Source organism: Maylandia zebra, linkage group LG2 (genome assembly GCF_041146795.1).
Source record: "Maylandia zebra isolate NMK-2024a linkage group LG2, Mzebra_GT3a, whole genome shotgun sequence".
Lineage (NCBI taxonomy): Eukaryota > Metazoa > Chordata > Actinopteri > Cichliformes > Cichlidae > Maylandia > Maylandia zebra.
This window is the reverse complement of record NC_135168.1, coordinates 4,553,267-4,575,503: the sequence shown is the minus strand read 5'-3', so window position 1 is coordinate 4,575,503 and position 22,237 is coordinate 4,553,267. Positions and strand designations below refer to the sequence as shown.

Here is a 22,237-nt window from a genome sequence, read left to right as displayed (position 1 = left end):
GACTCTGGGAGTAGCTGAACCAAGTAACCAGGCGAGGGCGTGGAACAGGGTGTGCTGCTAAGGATATTACTGTTCTGCTAAATAGAAGGAAGGAGGATCTCCTCAGTCTGGGGTCGAGGGGAACGAGTGACCCCACCCCACCGCTAGGCCCTGGAATACATGCATGTTGTAGGTTTGTCTTGGTTGCTAGGCCTCTGCAGTGGCTCGTGGAGATCTGGGCGGTGCCTGTGGATCGGCTGACGGGGATGTTGGTTCCCATCGTTAAGAAGAGCAGCACAGTATGCTCCACCCACATTATTCAGCCTTCCTGGATTAGAGTGAAGAGTGTGGTTTATGTTGTGATTGTGAAATATCTGGACCAGGATCTTTGTGTGTGCAGGGAAGGTTGCTCAAACACGGTACCAGTCTGCTGTGGTGAAGAGAGAGCTAAGTGCAGACCAATGGGTCTCTGTCCCTACCCTAACCTATGGCCACAAGCTTTGGGTAGTGACAGAAAGCAAGCAGCAGAGAGTGACTGGTCTCGCAGAGGTAGGGTGAGGAGTTCAGTCACTTGGGAGAACTCGGAGCAGTGGAGCAGCAGAACCAGAGCCAGCTCAGGTACCCGGGGCACCACAATCCAGATCTTGGGCACCTAGTGAGTAAGGTGTTCTGGCATGTTTCACCACGAGCAGGTCCTGTGGTAGGGTCAGGACATGCTGGAGAAATTACATCTCTCAGCTGGCCTAAGAACGCCTGTCTTCACCTGGATGAGCTGGAGGAGGTGGCTGGCAGAGCAAGGTCTCTGCTCCTCCACACCATGGCCCCAGACGTGGATGGATGGTGGTGGATGGTGTCGTGTCTTTCTTGATTTTCAACACGCAGTGCAGCTACATCTGTTGTCTGTATGTTGGCGGTTTTATTCTCATGAATATCATGGTAAGTGATGGTTTTTTAAAACCTTTGCGGCCCATAGGTGGCTCTGCTGTGTCTGTAGCCACGCCCTGCAGTGACCTTCAGTGCCAAAGAAGATTTGCAGGTTTGCTTTTCAGGCACATGATTAGAAAATAGTTGTGAACGAACTAAATAACAGTTCTCTGTCTGCAAGGGATACTGCAACAAGTTGTGTTTACACAGTGTGTGTGTGGTGGGAGTGGGCGTGGCTAGTCTCTTCTCCATTGTGTCTTCATCACAACATTGTGATTCTAGGTCAGCAGAGAAGTCGCCTCTATTTTTGTCCCCGTAATCCCCTGTAAGAATGCACACGCCCTGCAGTGTGCGTGCATGCGTTTGTGTCTGCGTGCATGTCAGCTGCAGTGTGTTAATACCTCTAGCGTGTTACACACTAATCCACTCACAGAGTCGCAGGACCGCTCTGCCTCCCCCCCTCGTCTCCCCTTCTGTCTTGGCTCGGACACCCCGAGTGGCCGGGACACAGTGGATATATTTGACCCCGGCGTGCTGTGGCCTCTCTGGAGCACCCACGAGTGCAGGCATGGTGGTAGGAGCAGCAGGCCAGGTAAGCGCTGAGGGTGGACTGGGACAGTGACACTGAGCTTTATGACAGGTACTAAACTGGAACTGAATTCTTCTTTAATCAGTGCAAAGACCTGCAGTCTTCCATCTAATGCTGTGGATTCTTCACCTGTGACACTGACTGTTGGTTCAAATAGCACGGACTAGCTTAGAGTTGGGCCAGGAAGGACAACTTAAATCAGAGTCAATTTCTAGTAAAACTTTGTGTATTTACCCTTAAAAACAATGTAAACTAATGCTGATAAAGATAAAGCAGAAGGTTTTGTGGTTTTCATTCACAGACGGAGCTCCAGGGTTCGGCCTACAGCTGCTTATTGTTGGAATAAAAATTAAATTCATCGTTTTCCTGTCCAGCTAAACTATATGCTTTGCTTTGCCTGTGTAAGCATGCACATAATTATGTTACCAGACTTTGTTATAAAGCTGAGGTTGGCAGAGTTGTAGCAGTCGTGGCTTCCTAATGAACCCTGCGAGTGTGGTGGTTCCCAGAGTGAAAGCAGACTGGAGACGACGTACACAGAAGGCTTAACTGCTCGTGTGTCGTCAGCTCTCGATGTGTAAACTGGACTTCAGTTCTTTGAGGCGCGTTTGTGTTCAGGGCCGTCGATCGAGTGGAACATGTTGAGGCTCTGATGTTGGACGGGGTTGTTCTCCAGCTAGGTTTTCTTACTCGCACAGCTCTCTAATGCCACGTTAGAGCAGAAAGTGGGACACGGTAAAGATGAAGTATATGTGAAGCAGGGAGGGTGATGTCATCACCGCCTCAGGGGAATTGTGGGACGGCTCATTTGGCTCAATGGGACCGATGAATCGAGCGCCCTCGGCGCACCCGCTCGCTCTCTTTATTCGTGATTGTCCTTTTGTGTCCGCTGTGCGGTGAGACGAGGACTCCTGATTGTTCTGATTATCTTCCACACAGACAAAGGAACCAGGAAACTCTCCGTGTTAACCACACACACAGCTTCTCATTATGCTCGTGTGAGCTCAGGAGAGTCTGTTAATGAAACTCAAGGGATGTGCTTATCCCAGACCCCCCCATGGTGAGCCTACCTTCCCCTTCTTCACTGTCACCATGACGATGCCCCACACCCTTGTTGCTAGGCAATAACTGATGGAAAGCAGCCGCTGCATTGCTATTGTGAAACCGAGGCTCAGTTTGAAATAAATCTTGTTGTAAACGAAGGCTTGAAGGTACTCGGTGGTGAGATTGTTCCTAAGCAGCCTCCATTAAGCACTGACACAGACGACACTGAGGTGATATCTAAAGATGATGAACACTGGATTTCTTCTTGAAAGCTTTCAGTGAGACAGCTCTGTGCTGTGTGCTAGCTGAGGAAGCTTGGACTTGAGAAAAGGTTGTTTCAACCTAAATGTAATCTCTCTTTTCCTCAATCTAAGTCAAACTTAGATATGAAGAAATGACAGCATGCTGGAGTCAGCTCTGTCCTGGATGAAGGCCTGGTGGGTGTGGACTGGACCCCTAACCCTAATCCGGCCTCTTCACTCCTGTGTCCTCCTCTTTTCCACTGTTGTTTGGAATAATCTGGTTTTCTGAGTGTTTCTGATGTGAAAAATGATAAGTTAACGTATTTCCTCTGACTCACGTGACTCCAACGTGGTTGTCAGCCACACGAGGAAAATGATGGAGCTAAAATCCTCCACGTTACACTTCATTTACTGCACTCATAGGTCACCTTTCATGCACACGGGAGCGTCTCAGCTCTGTGCTCTACTTTGTAAATTGCAAACAACACCCTGAACTTGTGACTGGCCAGGGGCGGGACCGTTAATGAGTTTGTGTCTACAGATAGGGCTGCTCGATTATGGCACAAATGATAATCACGATTATTTTCACTGAAATTGAGATCTCGATTATTTGACGATATTTATTTAACCCTTTAAGACCGACCATAGAACCAAGTCCGCCAGAGCTTATATTATTTTTTTACATGCTGTGGAGCCATTTGTAGGAGCATTTCAAGTTGCTATACATCAATACAACTGTTATAGCCCTAATTTTAATAATATGTATGCATTAAGTGCATAGTAATTACATTAATTGCAAAAAAGTGCAATAAACTACAAAAAAAATTTAAAATCGTTTTTGGGTTTTTTACATATTTTTTACATATATTTCTACCTGGAGAAATTTAAGAGTTTTATCCCTCAAAACTTTAAATACAAAAAAGTTGCAAAAAAAAAATAGTTTACAACAACAGGAAATTTATTTTGAGTGTCTTCATAGTTTTATTTTGGAGATACACCAATTTTTATATACTGCAGAAAAACCGAAAAACAATCTTATGATGCAAATTTGCAAAGAAAACAGCAGGTGCATCAAAATAAACTATTTCCAGCAGTGCAATTTGAGTTCTAAGCATCACAGAAACTATTCAGAAAAGTCAAACATGACTTATAAAAACACCAGTATAGGCTTTTAAGGCCTACAAGTGAAAAAACGACATTTTCCGCAAAAATGACGTCACTTCCTGTTTCGGGCAGGAAATGGCGGACATGCGACAGTTCGCGCTGACGTCTGTTTCAATGTGGGAAGTGTTATGAACAGCTGATCAGATCGGCAAAGCGTGTTTCTGGAATATTATGTTTTTGTTCCTGCAAGAGCTTTTTATGCAGTTTTTGCAAAGCTTTATGTGGAAGGAAACCATGACCGAGGACAAGTTGATGGCACAAGACGTAAGTTCCATACGCAAAACAGATTATTGCGCTAGCTTACACGGTTCAGGTTCTACAGGGATTTAAAAATAGTTACGCAAAACAGAGCGTGCTGCTCTGACCGGCTTTAAAGGGTTAACAATAACAATGTATTGAATAATGACTTTAAAAAATAATATTAAATAGTGTGCAAATACTGATAACAGTGCAAATGTTTGCAATATAAGAAATTAATGACAAATGTAAACATCTATGTTTAGTGAACTTTGCAGTGTTGCTCTGTGGTGCAGCTATGACACCGTAGCAAAGTTTACACACTGTGTCTACTTGATCCACGTCTGACTGAACCCATGTTTCCAAACCACTGAAGTTTTTTTTACCTCTTTTCAACCAACAGCAGTCACTCTCCTCTCCAAATAACTTCTGCTTAGCTTCCCTCGGGTCCTCTTAATCAGCGGTCCCCAACCCCCGGGCCTCGGACCAGTCCCGGTCGGTGAGTCGTTTGGTACCGGGCCGCGAGAGTTGAGGCTCAGGTGTGAAATGTCTGTTTTTCAGGGTTTTTATCGGTTTTCAGCGTTATTTTGTCATCGTTTTTATCGTTTACTCGGTTTTCCTGGGACTTTTCACGTGTGTTATGAATAAATCTTCTTTTTTTCGGTACCGGTACTAGTTTTATTTTGTTGTATTTATCCGCGACACCTTAAAGGCCGGCCCGTGAAAATATTGTCCGGCATAAACTGGTCCGTGGCGCAAAAAAGGTCGGAGACCGCTGCTCTTAATCGTTGTGACACGTGTTCAAAATGCAGAGAGGTGCGCGAGAGTGAAGCACGAGGGAGGGGCTAATAATCGGCTCAGTCATTTTTAATGATCGTTGAAAGCCCAGATCGTAATCGAGATTAAAATCCGATTAATTGAGCAGCCCTATCTACAGATCAGACTGAAATCATCTGTGTGAAAATCAGATGTCTTTCTATTCAAGCACAAGAACGTGCACTTTAATGTGTAGAAAATTAGGACGCTGTTCTTCCAATTTTGGTGTTTTTCACGTTCTTCTTTTGTCCGTTCTTTCTGCCTGTATGATGCCAACAGCTCAGCATATCTCGTTCCAGAACGGCGTAGTTGTTAATAATAATTCTTGCCCACGTGAAGGCAACGCCACGAAAATGTGACGTTCAAACTAAGAACATTAGCTTCAAATATGTCAATAATGGCAACAGTATATAAAGGAATGAAATTAATAACATGGAAACCAATGAAAATGAATATTTCATGAAGTGACTGCTGTTGAACTCAGAGCTGTAACTGGACCTGCTCAGTCTGATTTATCAGAGTCTTTTAGCTTCAGCTGGAGCATTTACTGCTCACACAGCACAGCTCGGTCTGAGCAGCAGCACATTTCTTTATTCATATACACATTTCATTACCACAAAGTGCTGTTTACAAAACAACTAATACTATAACTTTGTTACCAAACAACTCTCAGTGAATACAGGCGTGTTTAAAGATGAGATTTCAAAAGTCATTCCTCTGTTTTAGCAGCGGTGATGAATTAAAGCCCCAGAGCCTCTGAGCAAGGCAGCAACAAATGCACAAATGCACACATGTGAACACACAGTAGATAACAAGCTCCAACTGAACCACTGTAAGATGCACATGTTGGTGTTCATAATCACACATGGCTGTGGCACAGCTTCAAAGCCTGGGCTTCTCTGAAGCAGTCACCGACCTGCCGCCTCCTGACACTCACAGAGGTCAGAGGTCACAGCTCTGTCGGGGTCAGAGTCTGACGAGCTCCCACAGTCCATCGAGGAATGTGTGTTTTTGTGTATTTGACGATGAGGATTCTCAGCATGGAGAGGCAGCTCCAGTATGAGACCCTCAGCAGATTATCCTCCGCTCTGTTGGGGGAGATTTGGAGAAGATTAGTAACCAGGCAGATTTACTCCAGGTTTCCTGCTGCTATGAATCTCCACACTGCTGGATGCCCACTGCTAATACAATTATTGTGAGTAACATGCTGAGCAGGTTAGGAGCCACTCTTTTCACAGGGGGCAGGAGATCGTGTGTTTCACGTCGTCTCTAATTCTAACTTTAATATACGTTTGACTGTCTGTGGAGTATCATACTGTCACTTTTCACTGCAGTGTTAGGACAGAACATGAGGGGGCGCCATTGTGTTAAAAAGCAAAAAGGGTGAGGTCGCGGTGGAAACGGAGGCGATGCTTCGTGTTAATGAGGATTATTTACGTTTAAACATGAAAAGTGTGCGTACTGCAACATTAATTATTATTATTACTGCCTCACATGAGTCAGTGGTGCTAATACTCTGCATTGCATCACATGTATAAAAGGATGCATTGCATTTTTATCATTTGTTTTTCTGTGTGTTTGCTCAAGCAGACTATACCATTTGCTGACAGGGGCAGGTCCCCCCCTCTGCTGAAATGGTACCTCCCTTGCTCTTTCTCCAAAGGACACACACTGACTTCCGTGTTCTGTATCTCCTCCCATTTCTTGTTACCAGCTCCTCCCCCTGCGTTTACCTCCCCTTCTGGTTTACTGGGAGGGGGGGTCGTATAATGAGAGAATCTGCTGCTCCCTCTGCAGCCCGAGTGGTGGAGGGAGGGGCAGCCTCTTCCCGGCTTCTCTATTGGTCTTCCAGCTTACCTCTTGGTGGCGTGTGCCAGGCAGCCCCTCCTCTCTCTCCATCCTGGGCTCAGATGCAGTTATCCAGGCAGCAGGGAGGCAGGCTTGCTAGTGCCACTCACAGTGTTTGCAGAGAGACAGTGGAGGATTCTTCCCGTTTTTGTCACCTGGAGAGGGGGGTGTTTCGTTGGACGGCGGGTCTCTTCTGTTAATGAGGCTAGCGTTCTGAGAGGACCACTGAGTGATCTAAGAGCTGTAGATTTCTGCGTGTGCAAACAGTGAGAGGACAGTCATGGCTCACGCTGCTGCTCACATTAAGAAGGCCAGGTCTGAAATGGACCAACCTCCGGATCTGAAGGCTCTGGAGAAAGCCAGAGAGAAGAGAAGGCGCTCCCGGGAACGGGCTGAACGCAAGCGCAAGGTACCAGGCTAGACCCATTTATCGCTCTCGCGTGACCAGTCGGTAACCAGTTAACTCCATCCCCTCTGCTTCATTGTCATCGTCTGGTGTCATCTCAGCTTGTTGCCCTGAAGAAGACTGTATCTTTACACGAACTGCAGAAGTTCCCCATTGAAACTGTCATTTTCACCTTCATCATCATCATCAACTTGTCTTTAGTGCTGCCACCAAGGACACGTGTTTCTTAAAAAGATGCATTTTCTTTACGACACATGGAGCCCGTGCTGCACCCTCACACGTAAATCACACGAAGCACAAGCCAGCTTTCAGAGGAAAATTGATCCTCGCTGCTGTCACTCGCCTCGGCTTAAACCCAGCTGAGGGATCCTCCTCAATCCATCCTTGACTCCGCTGATAATCTGCCGTCAGTAATGTGACCACTGATTGTACGCAGTCAGCACTGATGCGTCCTTATACCTCCCCTCCTTGTGTGGTTACACACACACATAAATAGCCCTGCTGTGTGTAGATGTACCTACGCAGTGTCGGCTGCATTCCTGTGCAGTGTGTTTGCTCAGGGATGCTGTCTGCAGTCTCTCAGGCAGAGACAAAATGCTCCTACGTTGGTGTTATTCCAATAGGTGTACCTTTTAACAAAGCAGGATACGACATGCAAGCACACAGTGGACCGCTGTGCACTGGTGCAAACAAAGAGTCTTAATAGTGAAATCCTTCGTAATGGTAACCTGTGATATTTAATGTTTGAAACACAATGAACCACTGATGTGTTGTAGCTTGAAAGGCTGCTGCAAACATGTCTGTACTGAATATTGATTAAGAGATAGGTGTCAGTTTGGATCGCTCGATGCTACCGTTGTGTAACATGGAAGCAGTGGAGGACATAAGAACACTGAACAGACACAAAGTAACCATGTGGGTTTTTGTTACTACTGCTGCGTCACTTCTAATAAGTCTCAAAGTTACTGACATCTGGCAATGATACATTTAACACACTGCACTAAGTAGATGCCTGAGCCCAGAAAGCAACGGTTTAGTTCCACCTCTCACACGGACGAGCAGGTAAAAAAGAAAGTAGATAATCGTTGTATTTGATTATCTGGTTGTTGATCATCTTTATTACATTTAACAACAACCGATTGTGATTATTACTGCTGGAGTGCAGTGGCTAGCACTCACAGCAGAATGCTACTGGGTCCAAATGCACCCTGCCTCATACCCAGTGTCAGCCCACCAGCAACCCTAGCCTGTGTACACAGGAGATGGATGGGACACAGGTCAGTTTGACTGCACATGTTGATTTTAGGTTGATTCATATAGTAAATATAAGGGACGTTTGCATAGTTATGTGGATACAATTTCAATGACTTACCACTAGGGATGGGTATCGTTTAGGTTTTATCTGATACCGGTGCCAAACCGGTGCTTTTGAAACGCTGCCGGTGCTTAAACGGTGCTCAAACCGGTGCTTAAAGAATGGAGAACACAAAACTGGTCCAAAAACCTCTCATGTTCAGCTGTTTTTTGTAAAAAGATAACAATGTTAACCTTTTCTGCAGCTATGGGGCATATATGGTATCACTCTTGTCAGGAAGCAGTGCTTAAACAATGGAAAAAACACAAACTTTGTCCAAAAACCTCTCATGTTCAGCTGTTTTTTGTAAAAAGATAACAATGTTAGCCTTTTCTGCAGCTATGGGGCATATATGGTATCACTCTTGGCTGGAAGCAGTGCTTAAACAATGGAAAAAACACAAACTTTGTCCTAAACCTCTCATGTTTAGCTGTTTTCCACTTTTCCTTTGGTCATTTTAGCCTTTTTGGCCAGGGTGAAGGGAGTATCTGCCATCAAACAAGAAGACAGCCGCATGTAGCTATGATGATGTTTGCTAGTTCACCTTACATGCATTAATGTAATAACGTGGTTAGCCTACTCAACGTAAATTACACACGAACAACATTAAGCTACTCACGCAGAGAAGAACGGCTGCTGCTGCATCATCATCCTCATCATTTCTGCTACACTGGCAGGGCTAGGGGCCAGGACTCTCCTCTTCGGGTTCTTGGGGATGTTGCTAACTCCGGGTCCGACAACAGGCACCACACCCGCAGTAGATGTGCTCGGTGTGAGGTCTCGCAGCAAGCTATCAAATACGGCGCATTTCTGGGCTTTTAAAAAAAACGCTATGCGTCGCCAGGTGTTTCATCGGATTCAAGGAGTTACCTCCTTTGACAGCATCACAGTATCAGCTTAAAGCACTTGTTGCTGCTGAGTTTGCATATTTTGCTGTGGAGTACAGCCAGACTTTTGACCGCTTCGCCTTGGGCATTTTTAATCTGTAGCTCTGCTCTAAAAGAACGTACGTACCTGGACCCGCCTACTATCCTCGGAAACGTAAAATGATTGGCTAGAATCTAAAGTGTGTCACAGCTCAGAAAAAAAAGCACAGAAATGTGCGCTGCTTTTCGGTCTGGTTACTACCGTTTATACCGGTACCCATCCCTACTTACCAAAGAAAAGACGCTGCACTCATATTCCTCCGAGTGACGGCTAATGCTTCTGGAGCAGGTTATCACTTGGCATCAAAATAACAACTTCCAAAGCTAGAGCCGTGTTGTTTAGTGTTTCTATCCCCTCCACCCTTCACTGCTGTCATTATTGACCCAAGTTCAAGGGAGATTATCACATGGGATTACTGACAGGCCCTGTCTTTCATTCCCAGCACACACATGGACACACACCTAAAAGTGATTAGTAGATTCAGTTTGGTGGATTGTTCAGCAGACGCCGAAGGACATTTACATCACAGCCACGTGCATGCTGCTGTAAAATTGGCTTTAACAGTTAACGGTGGTCAGTGGCTCTCAGAAGCACAACGAGCTCACAAAATTAGATATTTTTCCCCTTAACCGTCCCCTGTCCATACGGGACGGTTAAAGCGCTGTTCTCTTTGCCTTTGTCGCAGTTTTCTTTCTTGCAAAGTTTTTAAAAAATTACCAGCGGGTCACACGAAGTCCCGAAAAAAAGTGCACTTCACAGTGGACTTTGAAACAGTAAAAAGCAAAGACAACTCAAAAAAAAGAAAGAAAAAAAAAAGATATTTTTCCCCTGAATACATCGTTGTATTTGTGCATAGAAACAGCCTGTTTGCATTTACCATTTGTGCTAGCATCCTAGTTACATAACAAAGCTATGTGCAAAGTGCAGTAAAAGCGACTTTATATCCACAGCATGCTGCTTACACACACTTCAAACATCTTTCTGTCAATAGTAAAGACTGTCCCGCGGGTCAAGATGAACTTGGCGGCCTCACAGCGTGTTTGTGATTGTTTCATGTGGTGCACTGGAGGTCAGCGAGATATAGCAGATGTTGCAGAGCTGTCATTAATATGCATAATAAATGCCTCCCAGTCTGTCATGTCTACATTTTCCATCGTCAAACTCGTATTGTCATGTCTACGTCTCTCCATGTTTCCTCCTTATTTTGTAAGGTCTTTGAGTCTTTGTTTAGTTTCATTTCCCCTCTAGCGTCATGTTAATTTGTGTCAGCTGTGTTTCCCAGGTGTTTTCACTTTGCTCATTCCCTTCTGTGTATTTAAGTCCTCTTTCTTCCTCTGTGTCACGTCAGATTTCAGATATCTCATGATTGTGTTCAGGTCACGTTCATGTCCATGTCTTGTTTGTCAGTTTTCCCAGTTTAGGTGTTAGTTTTAGTTTTCACCCCTGTTCGCTTTTGGTTTCACCTAAATTCTGTGTCTGCGCTTAGCTTTGCACCACAAACACGCCAGCTGTGACATGTATGTGTATTTGTGTGTTAAGTGGATTTCAATTATCCAGCAAACATTTAGCAGTAAACAGCAAAAAGTCCTCATCCAAGAATTGGAGGTATGGTGGAGCACAACTTCTTCCATATATATTCACAGTAATCCACTAATTTTAGATTGCAAATAATAATGTTTTCAAGTCCTGAAAAACCACCCGGCAGGCCGAGACTTATGCCTCCTCTTTTCCATATATATGGATGTCTTACAATGTTTTTATAATGTTTTTCATCTTATCTATTTTAATTCTTTTATTTGATTATATTGTCCCTCTGTTCAGCACTTTGGCCAACACTTGATGTCCTTTAAATGAGACATTATTCTTTACAGACCTAAACGTCCTCATTTGTAGCCAGCCTAGGTTATTGTTGAATTTCGTGAATCTTGAACTTCAGCATCGTTAGACGTCTGCAATGACTTCTAATGAATATTTATGACAGTGAGAGGTCAACATCATTATACCTCACTGAGTTTTGAACCGTGTTCTAGTCATTCAGACTAGAAGCAATGAATAGATTGTGCAGCCATCTTTCATCCAAAGCTGTGCAGCTTAGCTTAACGACCAACAGAGTGTTGACTACAGTGCAGCTCTGTGATTGAAACCTCATCAACAAACTTGTTTGGCTCTCACATTTATAACTTCATGACTTGATCGACTTGTCCAGCCGAGTTATTAAGAATCTCCTGCCAGAGACTAACTGAAATGAATTTGAACAATGACATAAGTCCCCCCTAAATCTTCCCCCTCGGTCTTTCTGCCTCTGTCTCTAAAACATTGCAGGATATTGATGGTGTAATCCACAGTAGGGCCCTGTTTGCAGCAGTAATCCATTCGCCCTTCTCGTCATGGTTATTTTTATGGCCATTTGGTTTTGAGCATTTCAGTCTTAGCGTTTTCAAGGTATTAGTTGTTAAGTAAAAGCAATTCTGCTGGAACGTCATTTAGAGCTTTCATGTCATGAGGTTTGAAATATGGTTGATAAATCAGACATAAATATAAGCGTGATACACAGAGAGGATTTATTATCAGGGATGTTTTAGAGAGACAAACACTGGCCGGTGAGCTTGAGCTTTGTACTGCATGTATAACCTGGACTTTATAGATGTCTGACTCATAAGAACACCTGTGATTGTCCAAGTAGCTGCTCTGTCTCAATGCACTTTTCTAGGTTTTTCCTTAGTATGTGGGCAGCACTAACTGTCAGGAGCATTCATGTGAAATGTTCACTGGCAGGGCTATTTCATGCAGTGAACTGTGCTTGTTTTCATTGGTTTAACAATTCCTAATAGCCCGCACTCAAATATACATGTATATATGTCTTAAAACACTTGAAATAAATATAATCTCCAACTAAGTTTGATAAATGACTGATGCTTTTTCAAGCACCCTTGACTCCACTTAACCCATAGACATGTACTGTTAACACATATGGATCAAATGGACAGATAAGCTTTGGCTCATACAGCAGCGTCAGTCTAGAGCGTTCAGTTCAGTGTTATTTATATAGTGCCAAATCACAACAACAGTTTATATTGTAAGGCAAAGACCCTACAATAATGGAGACCCTGCAATAACTGAGACCCTGCAATAACTGAGACCCTGCAATAACTGAGACCCTACAATAACTGAGACCCTGCAATAACTGAGACCCTACAATAACGGAGTACCTGCAATAACGGAGACCCTACAATAACGGAGACCCTACAATAACTGAGACCCTGCAATAACTGAGACCCTGCAATAACTGAGACCCTACAATAACTGAGACCCTGCAATAACTGAGACCCTACAATAACTGAGACCCTGCAATAACTGAGACCCTACAATAACGGAGTACCTGCAATAACGGAGACCCTACAATAACGGAGACCCTACAATAACTGAGACCCTGCAATAACTGAGACCCTACAATAATGGAGTACCTGCAATAACGGAGACCCTACAAAAACGGAGACACTGCAATAACGGAGACCCTACAATAACTGAGACCCTACAATAATGGAGACCCTGCAATAACTGAGACCCTACAATAACGGAGTACCTGCAATAACGGAGACCCTACAAAAACGGAGACCCTGCAATAACAGAGACCCTACAATAACGGAGACCCTGCAATAACGGAGACCCTACAATAACTGAGACCCTACAATAACGGAGACCCTACAATAACGGAGACCTACAATAACTGACACCCTACAATAACTGAGACCCTACAATAACTGAGACCCTACAATAACGGAGACCCTGCAATAACGGAGACCCTACAATAACAGAGACCCTGCAATAACTGACACCCTACAATAACTGAGACCCTGCAGTAACGGAGACCCTGCAATAACTGAGACCCTGCAATAACGGAGTCCCTGCAATAACGGAGTCCCTGCAATAACGGAGACCCTGCAATAACAGAGACCCTACAATAACTGAGACCCTGCAGTAACTGAGACCCTACAATAACTGAGACCCTACAATAACTGAGACCCTACAATAACAGAGACCCTACAATAACTGAGACCCTGCAGTAACGGAGACCCTGCAATAACAGAGATCCTACAATAACTGAGACCCTACAATAACGGAGACCCTACAATAACTGAGACCCTACAATAACTGAGACCCTACAATAACGGAGACCCTACAATAACGGAGACCTACAATAACTGACACCCTACAATAACTGAGACCCTACAATAACGGAGACCCTGCAATAACGGAGACCCTACAATAACAGAGACCCTGCAATAACTGACACCCTACAATAACTGAGACCCTGCAGTAACGGAGACCCTGCAATAACTGAGACCCTGCAATAACGGAGTCCCTGCAATAACGGAGACCCTGCAATAACAGAGACCCTACAATAACTGAGACCCTGCAGTAACTGAGACCCTACAATAACTGAGACCCTACAATAACTGAGACCCTACAATAACAGAGACCGTACAATAACTGAGACCCTGCAGTAACGGAGACCCTGCAATAACAGAGATCCTACAATAACTGAGACCCTACAATAACGGAGACCCTACAATAACTGAGACCCTACAATAACTGAGACCCTACAATAACGGAGTCCCTGCAATAACGGAGACCCTACAATAACGGAGACCCTACACATAACGGAGACCCTACAATAACAGAGACCCTACAATAAAGGAGGCCCTGCAATAACGGAGACCCTACAATAACTGAGACCCTACAATAACGGAGACCTTACAATAACTGAGACCCTACAATAACGGAGACCCTACAATAACAGAGACCCTACAATAACGGAGACCCTACAATAACTGACACCCTACAATAAAGGAGGCCCTGCAATAACGGAGACCTTACAATAACGGAGACCCTACAATAACGGAGACTCTACAGTAACGGAGACCCTACAATAACTGACACCCTACAATAAAGGAGGCCCTGCAATAACAGAGACCCTACAGTAACGGAGACCCTACAATAACTGAGACCCTACAATAACAGAGACCCTACAATAACGGAGGCCCTGCAATAACGGAGACCCTACAATAACGGAGACTCTACAGTAACGGAGACCCTACAATAACTGAGACCCTACAATAACAGAGACCCTACAATAACGGAGGCCCTGCAATAACGGAGACCCTACAATAACAGAGACCCTACAATAACAGAGATCCTACAATAACGGAGACCCTACAATAACAGAGATCCTACAATAACGGAGACCGTACAATAACTGAGACCCTACAATAACGGAGGCCCTGCAATAACGGAGACCCTACAATAACGGAGACCGTACAATAACTGAGACCCTACAATAACGGAGGCCCTGCAATAACAGAGACCTTACAATAACGGAGACCCTGCAATAACAGAGACCCTACAATAACGGAGACCCTGCAATAACGGAGGCCCTGCAATAACGGAGACCCTACAATAACTGAGACCCTACAATAACGGAGGCCCTGCAATAACGGAGACCCTACAATAACTGAGACCCTACAATAACAGAGACCCTACAATAACGGAGACCGTACAATAACTGAGACCCTACAATAACGGAGGCCCTGCAATAACAGAGACCCTACAATAACGGAGACCCTACAATAACTGAGACCCTACAATAACGGAGACCCTACAATAGTACACAGTGGTGCAAGGATGTCATGGAGTCAAACGGACAGAAGAACTATTTGTGTTGATCAACAAACCAAATCATCTTAGAGATCAGATCCTGACTAATAGAGGGTTTTTAGGAGTACTCATTTTGATGGTTGGTGATTTAAAAATCAGTGTTTTTTCCTTTAAGCCGGGGAGTATAAATAGACTTTCCCAACATTTGTGATGTGTAGGTGTCTACTCGGCTCCGTCTTGTTCCAACCACGTTTCGCCAACATTAACACCCAAAACATGGCTGACAGGTGCTTCTCTTTTCTCTTCTTTACTTTTAAATTTGAATTTATCAGGCATTATAAATTCTAATACCAGAAGATTGCCAAAAAGCTAATATTGGCTGATACTCAATGGCTCTCTTGGAAATTGATTTGGCACTCAGCAGCGTGCTGGCAGGCTTTGAATAGATGCTTCAAATGTCTTTCATGAGTCTGTAAACTTAGTTAATCTTCCTGAATGTTAAACATGACCAAATTAACCGATTATTATGCAGTTAAACACATAATGATAAAACACATAATGTTCCTGATTACAGCCCAGATGACATCCCAAATAAAACAACGTTAGAGAGACTTCATTGCTTTTCATATACTTCTCATTTGCAGTAAATCCACAGCACAGTCTGGCTGTACTGGTTTGGATGTTCCTCCGACTCTCTCACCTCCATCAGAGAGTTGCATTGTTTGAAGCCACTCTCCTATTCCTATGCTTAATCTCAATCCACAGCTGCCCAACTGATGGGGTTTAGGGAGAGCTGTTTGATGTTAATCTGTCCCCCCTCCAGCCAGCTCTACATCTATATGCATCACTCTGTGTTCATGCTGACTGTATGCTGCTGCATTTCTGATATTTTACTGTAATCATCTTCACAGCCGGTCTTTTAATAATCAGTTGGTTTGATATTATTCTTTTCCCAGCTGATCTCTTTAGTAAAGGTTACATTTGATTGGTTGTCCCAGTCAAGTGTCTGTAATCGATATAGTAAAATGTTTGGTGTTTTGGTGCTTTGGTAAACAGAACAAGAAAATGCAGCTTTATTACCACTCGCTCCAGTATAGACGCTCCAGTACTGACCCAGTGTACATTGATGTTGAGTAAGCACTGCTGTTTGATGCTGAACTGGGACTACTAATATCCTAGATTAGAGCATTATAATCTGGTTGCTGTGGTATTATGGGGTGCTCATGAAAGATGCCAATCCTGTCACCATGGTAACCAGGAGAATCCACTGTAGGAATCAGTGGCAGGGTCTCCTCTGGACGTGCAGTGACACACAGTGGTTAGTAACACAGTAGAAATAGACACAGGACACATTAAAAGCAGTTTGTACTCATGAGTAAATCTGATTGTCCTGACCTGGGCAAATAATCATGAAAGGGTCAACCTGACATCAGGCTGTGTTGTCACAGTGATGTGGTCCAAAGTCGGAAGCTTGCCAGAGTACAGCAGATGTTAGTTTGCTTTAGTTATGCAAGGAGGAAAGATCCCCCAAAGAAGCTCAGCCCTGAGACCGAAGCTGTCTGCCACCATATCGTCTCACGGGAGTCAACAGGAAGTCCTTAATGATGCAGTCGCACTTCTCAGAATCTGCTCAGTGATGTTTACATCATCTTTGGCTGTACCCACCACCACAGACCACCACAGACCACCACAGTCCACAGACCACCACAGACCACCACAAACCACCACAGACCACAGTCCACCACAGACCACCACAGGAGGAAGTGGGTTAGAAGCACAAATGTGTTTGTATGATATACAATCATTATAGATGTGAAGTGTGGCAGTGATCAGGGGATGGTTGTTTGCACATTTACCATGAAGTTTGTGCTGTTTCATTGTATTTTGAGAGTCTGTGTTTAACATCGGGGAGGAGACGTAGAAGTCAGCCCTCTGATGCTCTGTCGAGCCAGATGATGAGAAAGCTGATTTGTAGAACTCAGAGTACTTTACAGACGTAAGAAATAACCATGTTTTCTTTACTGCTGAACCACTTGTCTTGGTGCAAACTGGTCCCCTTTTGTACTCATAAGATTTATCGTATTAATGTTAATCATCGGAGAAATCTACCAGACAGCTGCGAGACTGAGTGAGCCAACCAACGGAGACACAAACTGCTGCAGTAGCATGAACTTTACTATCACCATCATATGCCTTACCATGTTTGGCTTATATTAATATTTTCAAATATATCTCCAGGTCTGCATTTTTGCTGATTTTGAAGAGTGAGCTTAATAAATTTTTCTTGAAAGTTTTCAGTCTCCATTAGGTCTGTTTGTTTTGGATGCTAGCTGAACATTACTCTGTGTTCAACATTAGCACCTTTTTCTGCAGTGCAGTGGGAGTTTTTCTGTCACGGCTGAGCTGAGCGATAATTTGAATTCACTGTCAGGACTAAGAAGTAAAAACTAGAGGACGTGGACCCCAGACAAAGCAATGAGGTGCCAATAGATGTTATATTAGTGTTACTAGCTGGAGGCTGGGTGTTGTCTTTGCATCTCCATCAGATTCTTTCCCTCACCAAACACATTTCCTTCTCATCTCTTAAACAGCGCTGTGGGCGTTTGGCCTGTTATTTTAGGCAAGCTCACCTTCCCTCCGATAACATTTTCCTCTCTGTTTTGCTTTTTTTGAGATGCCTGGCTGAAATGAAATTGTACTCACACATATTTAAGTAAACAGAGCTAGGGTCAAAACCCACTGAGGTAATCCTCCCCCCGTCTGGATCCAGGCCAGGCGGCAGCACTGACAAATACAAGTGGATATATATTAGTGTGAGTGCGGGTGTCTCTGCTTTCTGATTGTGCAGCACTTTATCATCATACATAATGTGTTTCTATTCTCTTTTGCATTGTGAACATACATTGTACTGGACTGGACTACAAGTGAACTCTAATGTTATTGTGTCAGAACTGCCACTTACTTAAAGCAGAGGTACTCTTACACTGCAGCGTGCATGTGGATCATGTTCAGCTGAGCTGCTGAGAGGAAGGAGAGTCGGGAAGGAGACGGATCGCAGCCTGACACACGCTGTGGCACATTTGGAAAAGCAACCATCCAATCAGGGGCTGGTTGCTGTGGATGCAAAGAGTAGAGGCACCACTCAGATACTGGGTGGGTTGAGGTTCAGGTCGCACAGAGAGAAGAAACCACTATGTCCTCACAGATATACAGTATTGCACCCAGAGATGTACAGCCTGCCAGACCAGTAGACACCAAGACCATTGTAAACACATGGAGGGGATGTTTAACAGGCTGGGAGCGCCAGAGGTGATCCACAGGAACCAGGGCGAGACGTTTGAATCCTGTGTGTTTGTATGTGAGAAAGTGGGCATCCATTAGACGACAGCTGTGACGACATCTGTGTTTAGTTTGAGGTGCTGTAGGTGTCGATTTTTTACACATCTTTGAAATATTTATATTTGAAATATTAGGAGACGTACTTGTGCAAAGGTAATATTAAAAGGTTGTAGCAGAACGTAAGATATAAGACAGAAGTCAGAGTACAGTGTTATATGAAAATAGTAATAATACAAGAGCGTGTATACTTCTTACTGGCTAAATGTGACATATGGCACGTACAGTAACATTGACAGTCTGAGCTGCTTTTTTGAGTCCTCTTGTTACCCAGCGGGAATTCCCCAACACTGACTCCTGATTGGACAGACGGGCTTTACAGATGTTGCAGGAATATGCCCAGTGCTTAATACTACAACATCTGGCCATAAAACCACCTCGTTGTGACCAGACAGTGACAGCAGCACCTCCAGGACCAAGGCCTCGATCTACTTTAGGTTCAGGGTCACTGGTGTTTTCTTCCAGCGTATCATAAAACAACACTTGTTTGTTTTGTTCATGTTGTCACTGCATGTCAGTTTATACTGACTTTCCTATTAACTCTAAAAGGCTGCTTACGCTGGAGGAAATTTGGTCCTCGCTTTGCTTTGTACTTGCAGTTGCCAAGGAAACCAGTATCATCCACACTGTCAAAAGTCATTCAACGGTGTCCTCTCACAGGAACTCACTTTATATTTGAATCAGCAGTGGCCCACTTCTTCAACTGAAATAAATCTCACATTTGTCACACACTACAAACCATCTGGAGGTAAACACATTTCCCATCAGCATTATTTTGATAGATGATGGGAATTAGTAGGTAAACCAAGCTGGCTTCCATCGGCTGTGACACCCCGTGTTTGCCTACTGGTGGCGGTCAGAGGGCCCGGTGGCGCCAGTGTCCGGCAGCCTCGCCTCTGTCAGTGCGCCCCAGGGCAGCTGTGGCTACAACGTAGCTTGCCATCGCCAGTGTGTGAATGTGTGTGTGAATGGGTGAATGACTGAATGTAGTGTGAAGCGCTTTGGGGTCCTTAGGGACTAGAAAAGCGCTATACAAATGCAGGCCATTTACCATTTACCTGTGTTTCATTCAGATGTCGGTCCAGCCTGTCAGACTCGTCTTTGGTAAAGGAGACATCCATATCTGTCAGTGTTACTAAGGTCTGACACTGCAGAAGACTTTCTGCAGGTTTCTCATTTTGAAGCAAAATCTAAGCATAAACCTTATCTACATCTTTGTTTCCATAGCAACACAACCCTCCTGTGTCTATAGTTCATAGTTTATTTCGAAAGCAGTTGTGTAGCTTGTTTTTATGGACACACAATGTCGTCCACACCTCTAACTGAGATCTGTTTATCACTGATGGAAACAAGCTGAATATGTTCAATATTTAATCCCAGATCTGTGCTTCAGTACCTGTCTGCACCCTATACTGCATCACGTTCGTCTGTTAGACTGTATGGGCTTTTGCACGGCAGTTCATTTATGAGCTAACATTAAGCTGCTGGGTCTCTTGTGTTGGTTTTCATTTGTCAACGGACTGATGATACCTGATGCTGGTTCTACCTGAGACCAGTTTGGTGGTTTCCACTGTTATCATAGAGGCAGCCCTGGTTGTAAATCCACCTCTTGCCCGGACGTTGCATCTCTCCCTGGTTGGATGGATGTATGGATGTATGGATGGTTGGATGGTTGGGTGTATGGATGGATGGATGGGTGAATGGATGGATAGATGGATGGTTGGATGGATGGATGGTTGGGTGGATGGATGAATGGTTGGATGGTTGGATGGATGGATGGACGGATGGTTGAATGGATGAATGGATGGATGTATGGATGGATGGATGGTTGAATGGATGGATGGTTGGATGTATGGATGGATGGTTGGATGAATAGTTGGGTGGATGGATGAATAGATGGTTGGATGAATGGATGGATGGATGAATGAATGAATGAATGAATGAATGAATGAATGAATGAATGAATGAATGGATGGTTGGATGGATGGATGGATGGATGGATGGTTGGATGAATAGTTGGGTGGATGGATGAATGGATGGTTGGATGTATGGTTGGGTGGATGGATGAATGGTTGGATGGATGGATGGATGAATGAATGGATGGTTGGATGGATGTATGGATGGATGAATGGTTGGATGGATGGATGAATGGATGTATGGATGGATGAATGGTTGGATGGATGGATGGATGGATGTATGGATGGATGAATGGTTGAATGGATGTTTGGATGGTTGAATGGTTGGATGGATGGATGGTTGAATGGATGGTTGGATGGATGTATGGATGGATGGATGGATGGTTGAATGGATGAATGGTTGAATGGTTGGATGGATGGATGGTTGAATGGATGGTTGAATGGATGGATGGTTGGATGGTTGAATGGATGGATGGATGTATGGATGGATGGATGGATGGATGGATGGTTGGATGGTTGAATGGATGGTTGGATGTATGGATGGATTAAAGAGGGGTGTGTGGGGATTTTTACTGGCTACACTTTGTGCAGACCAAGTGTTCCTTCAGCTACTTGCTGTGTTTCACGTACACACAGAAGCATCTAGATTACATCTTTCCCCACTGCAGTAACATAAAGTAGTACAAGTGGCTTTACTCCCTGTCCCCCTCCCTCCCACAGATAGTGAGCCATATGGCGGATGGCAGATTAAAAATTTTGTGCCTGCCCTGCCCATTGGATTACCAGCCCACTAATGGGGTATGAGTGTGTGTGAGACTGGGGGTGGGGGATTCTGCAGTCCTTAGAGATAAAGAAAAGTAGTGACTTTCCTGCGTGGCCTGTTTAAGTGTGCTTGAACAGGTAGCTGTAACTCTGGCTTTGTTTCTTTGTAACATATTTACCCACGTAGTCATTTTTTGTCCTCCTAAACGAATAAATGACAGTAAAACAAAAAATACCCTCATTAAGTAAGTTACAAGTAGGAGAAGTGAAACTGAGAAGTGTTTTGGATCTAACTGCAGATGTTTCAATAAGGCCAGGATTCATTTTCCACTTCCACGAGTGTGCTCGGGTCCACAGATGGTTTCTGACTTACTCTTTGTTACTCCGGTAATTAAAGGCCTTGTGCTGATAAATATCACAGTTCTTCCATTGCCCAGGTGTAGCTAATAATATATAGCTTCGTCAGTTTTTTATGAACTTAACTCTTCAAAGGCCGCTCATCGAAATACTTGGTGACGAGTGTGAAGCAGCAGGAAAATATGTTTGTCCCTCATAGTACTGGATTTCCTGGATATGCTCCAAATTGCTCAGATTGGACTGGTTTTCACTTTTTGAAGGATCCACTTCACTGACCGTGTTCCTCACCATTCATTTAAATGATTTCTTTCTAGTCACTTTCTAATCGTTCATTCATAGAAAACCCCAGAGCTCCTTCTCATGGGCTTGCACTGGCTCTCCACAATGAGAGGTCTTTCTCCCTACGCTAACATATTCCACCAAATGGTTTAGCTGATCTGTTTAACAGTGAGATTATTGTGTGAGTCGTGACTTAGAGGAGTGCAAAGAGAATGAGACATTTACCTCCCTGATGTCCCACACAAGGACACACATATGCACATGGAGAACACAACACGGCCACGTCTGAAGCTTCTGTTAGACAGCACACCGTTAATTGTGCTGCCATGAAAAGGTCTGTGT

General features: G+C 44.2%; 1 protein-coding gene across 8 annotated transcripts in view; it reads left to right on the top strand.

Annotated features, from left to right (window-relative positions):
- The first annotated feature begins 1,329 nt into the window (after positions 1-1,329).
- LOC101474584 (ankyrin-2) overlaps positions 1,330-22,237 on the top strand; it is a 93,830-nt gene continuing 72,922 nt past the window's right edge. For 4 of the 8 annotated variants that reach the window (XM_076888441.1, XM_076888434.1, XM_076888425.1 and 1 more), the window contains exon 1: positions 1,331-1,495. In XM_076888441.1, the coding sequence (XP_076744556.1) occupies positions 1,472-1,495 (24 nt within the window). In that variant the 5' untranslated portion in view covers positions 1,331-1,471. Of the gene's footprint in view, positions 1,496-22,237 lie in introns of all 8 variants that reach the window. The other 4 variants (XM_076888469.1, XM_076888455.1, XM_076888460.1 and 1 more) reach the window with 2 other exon arrangements.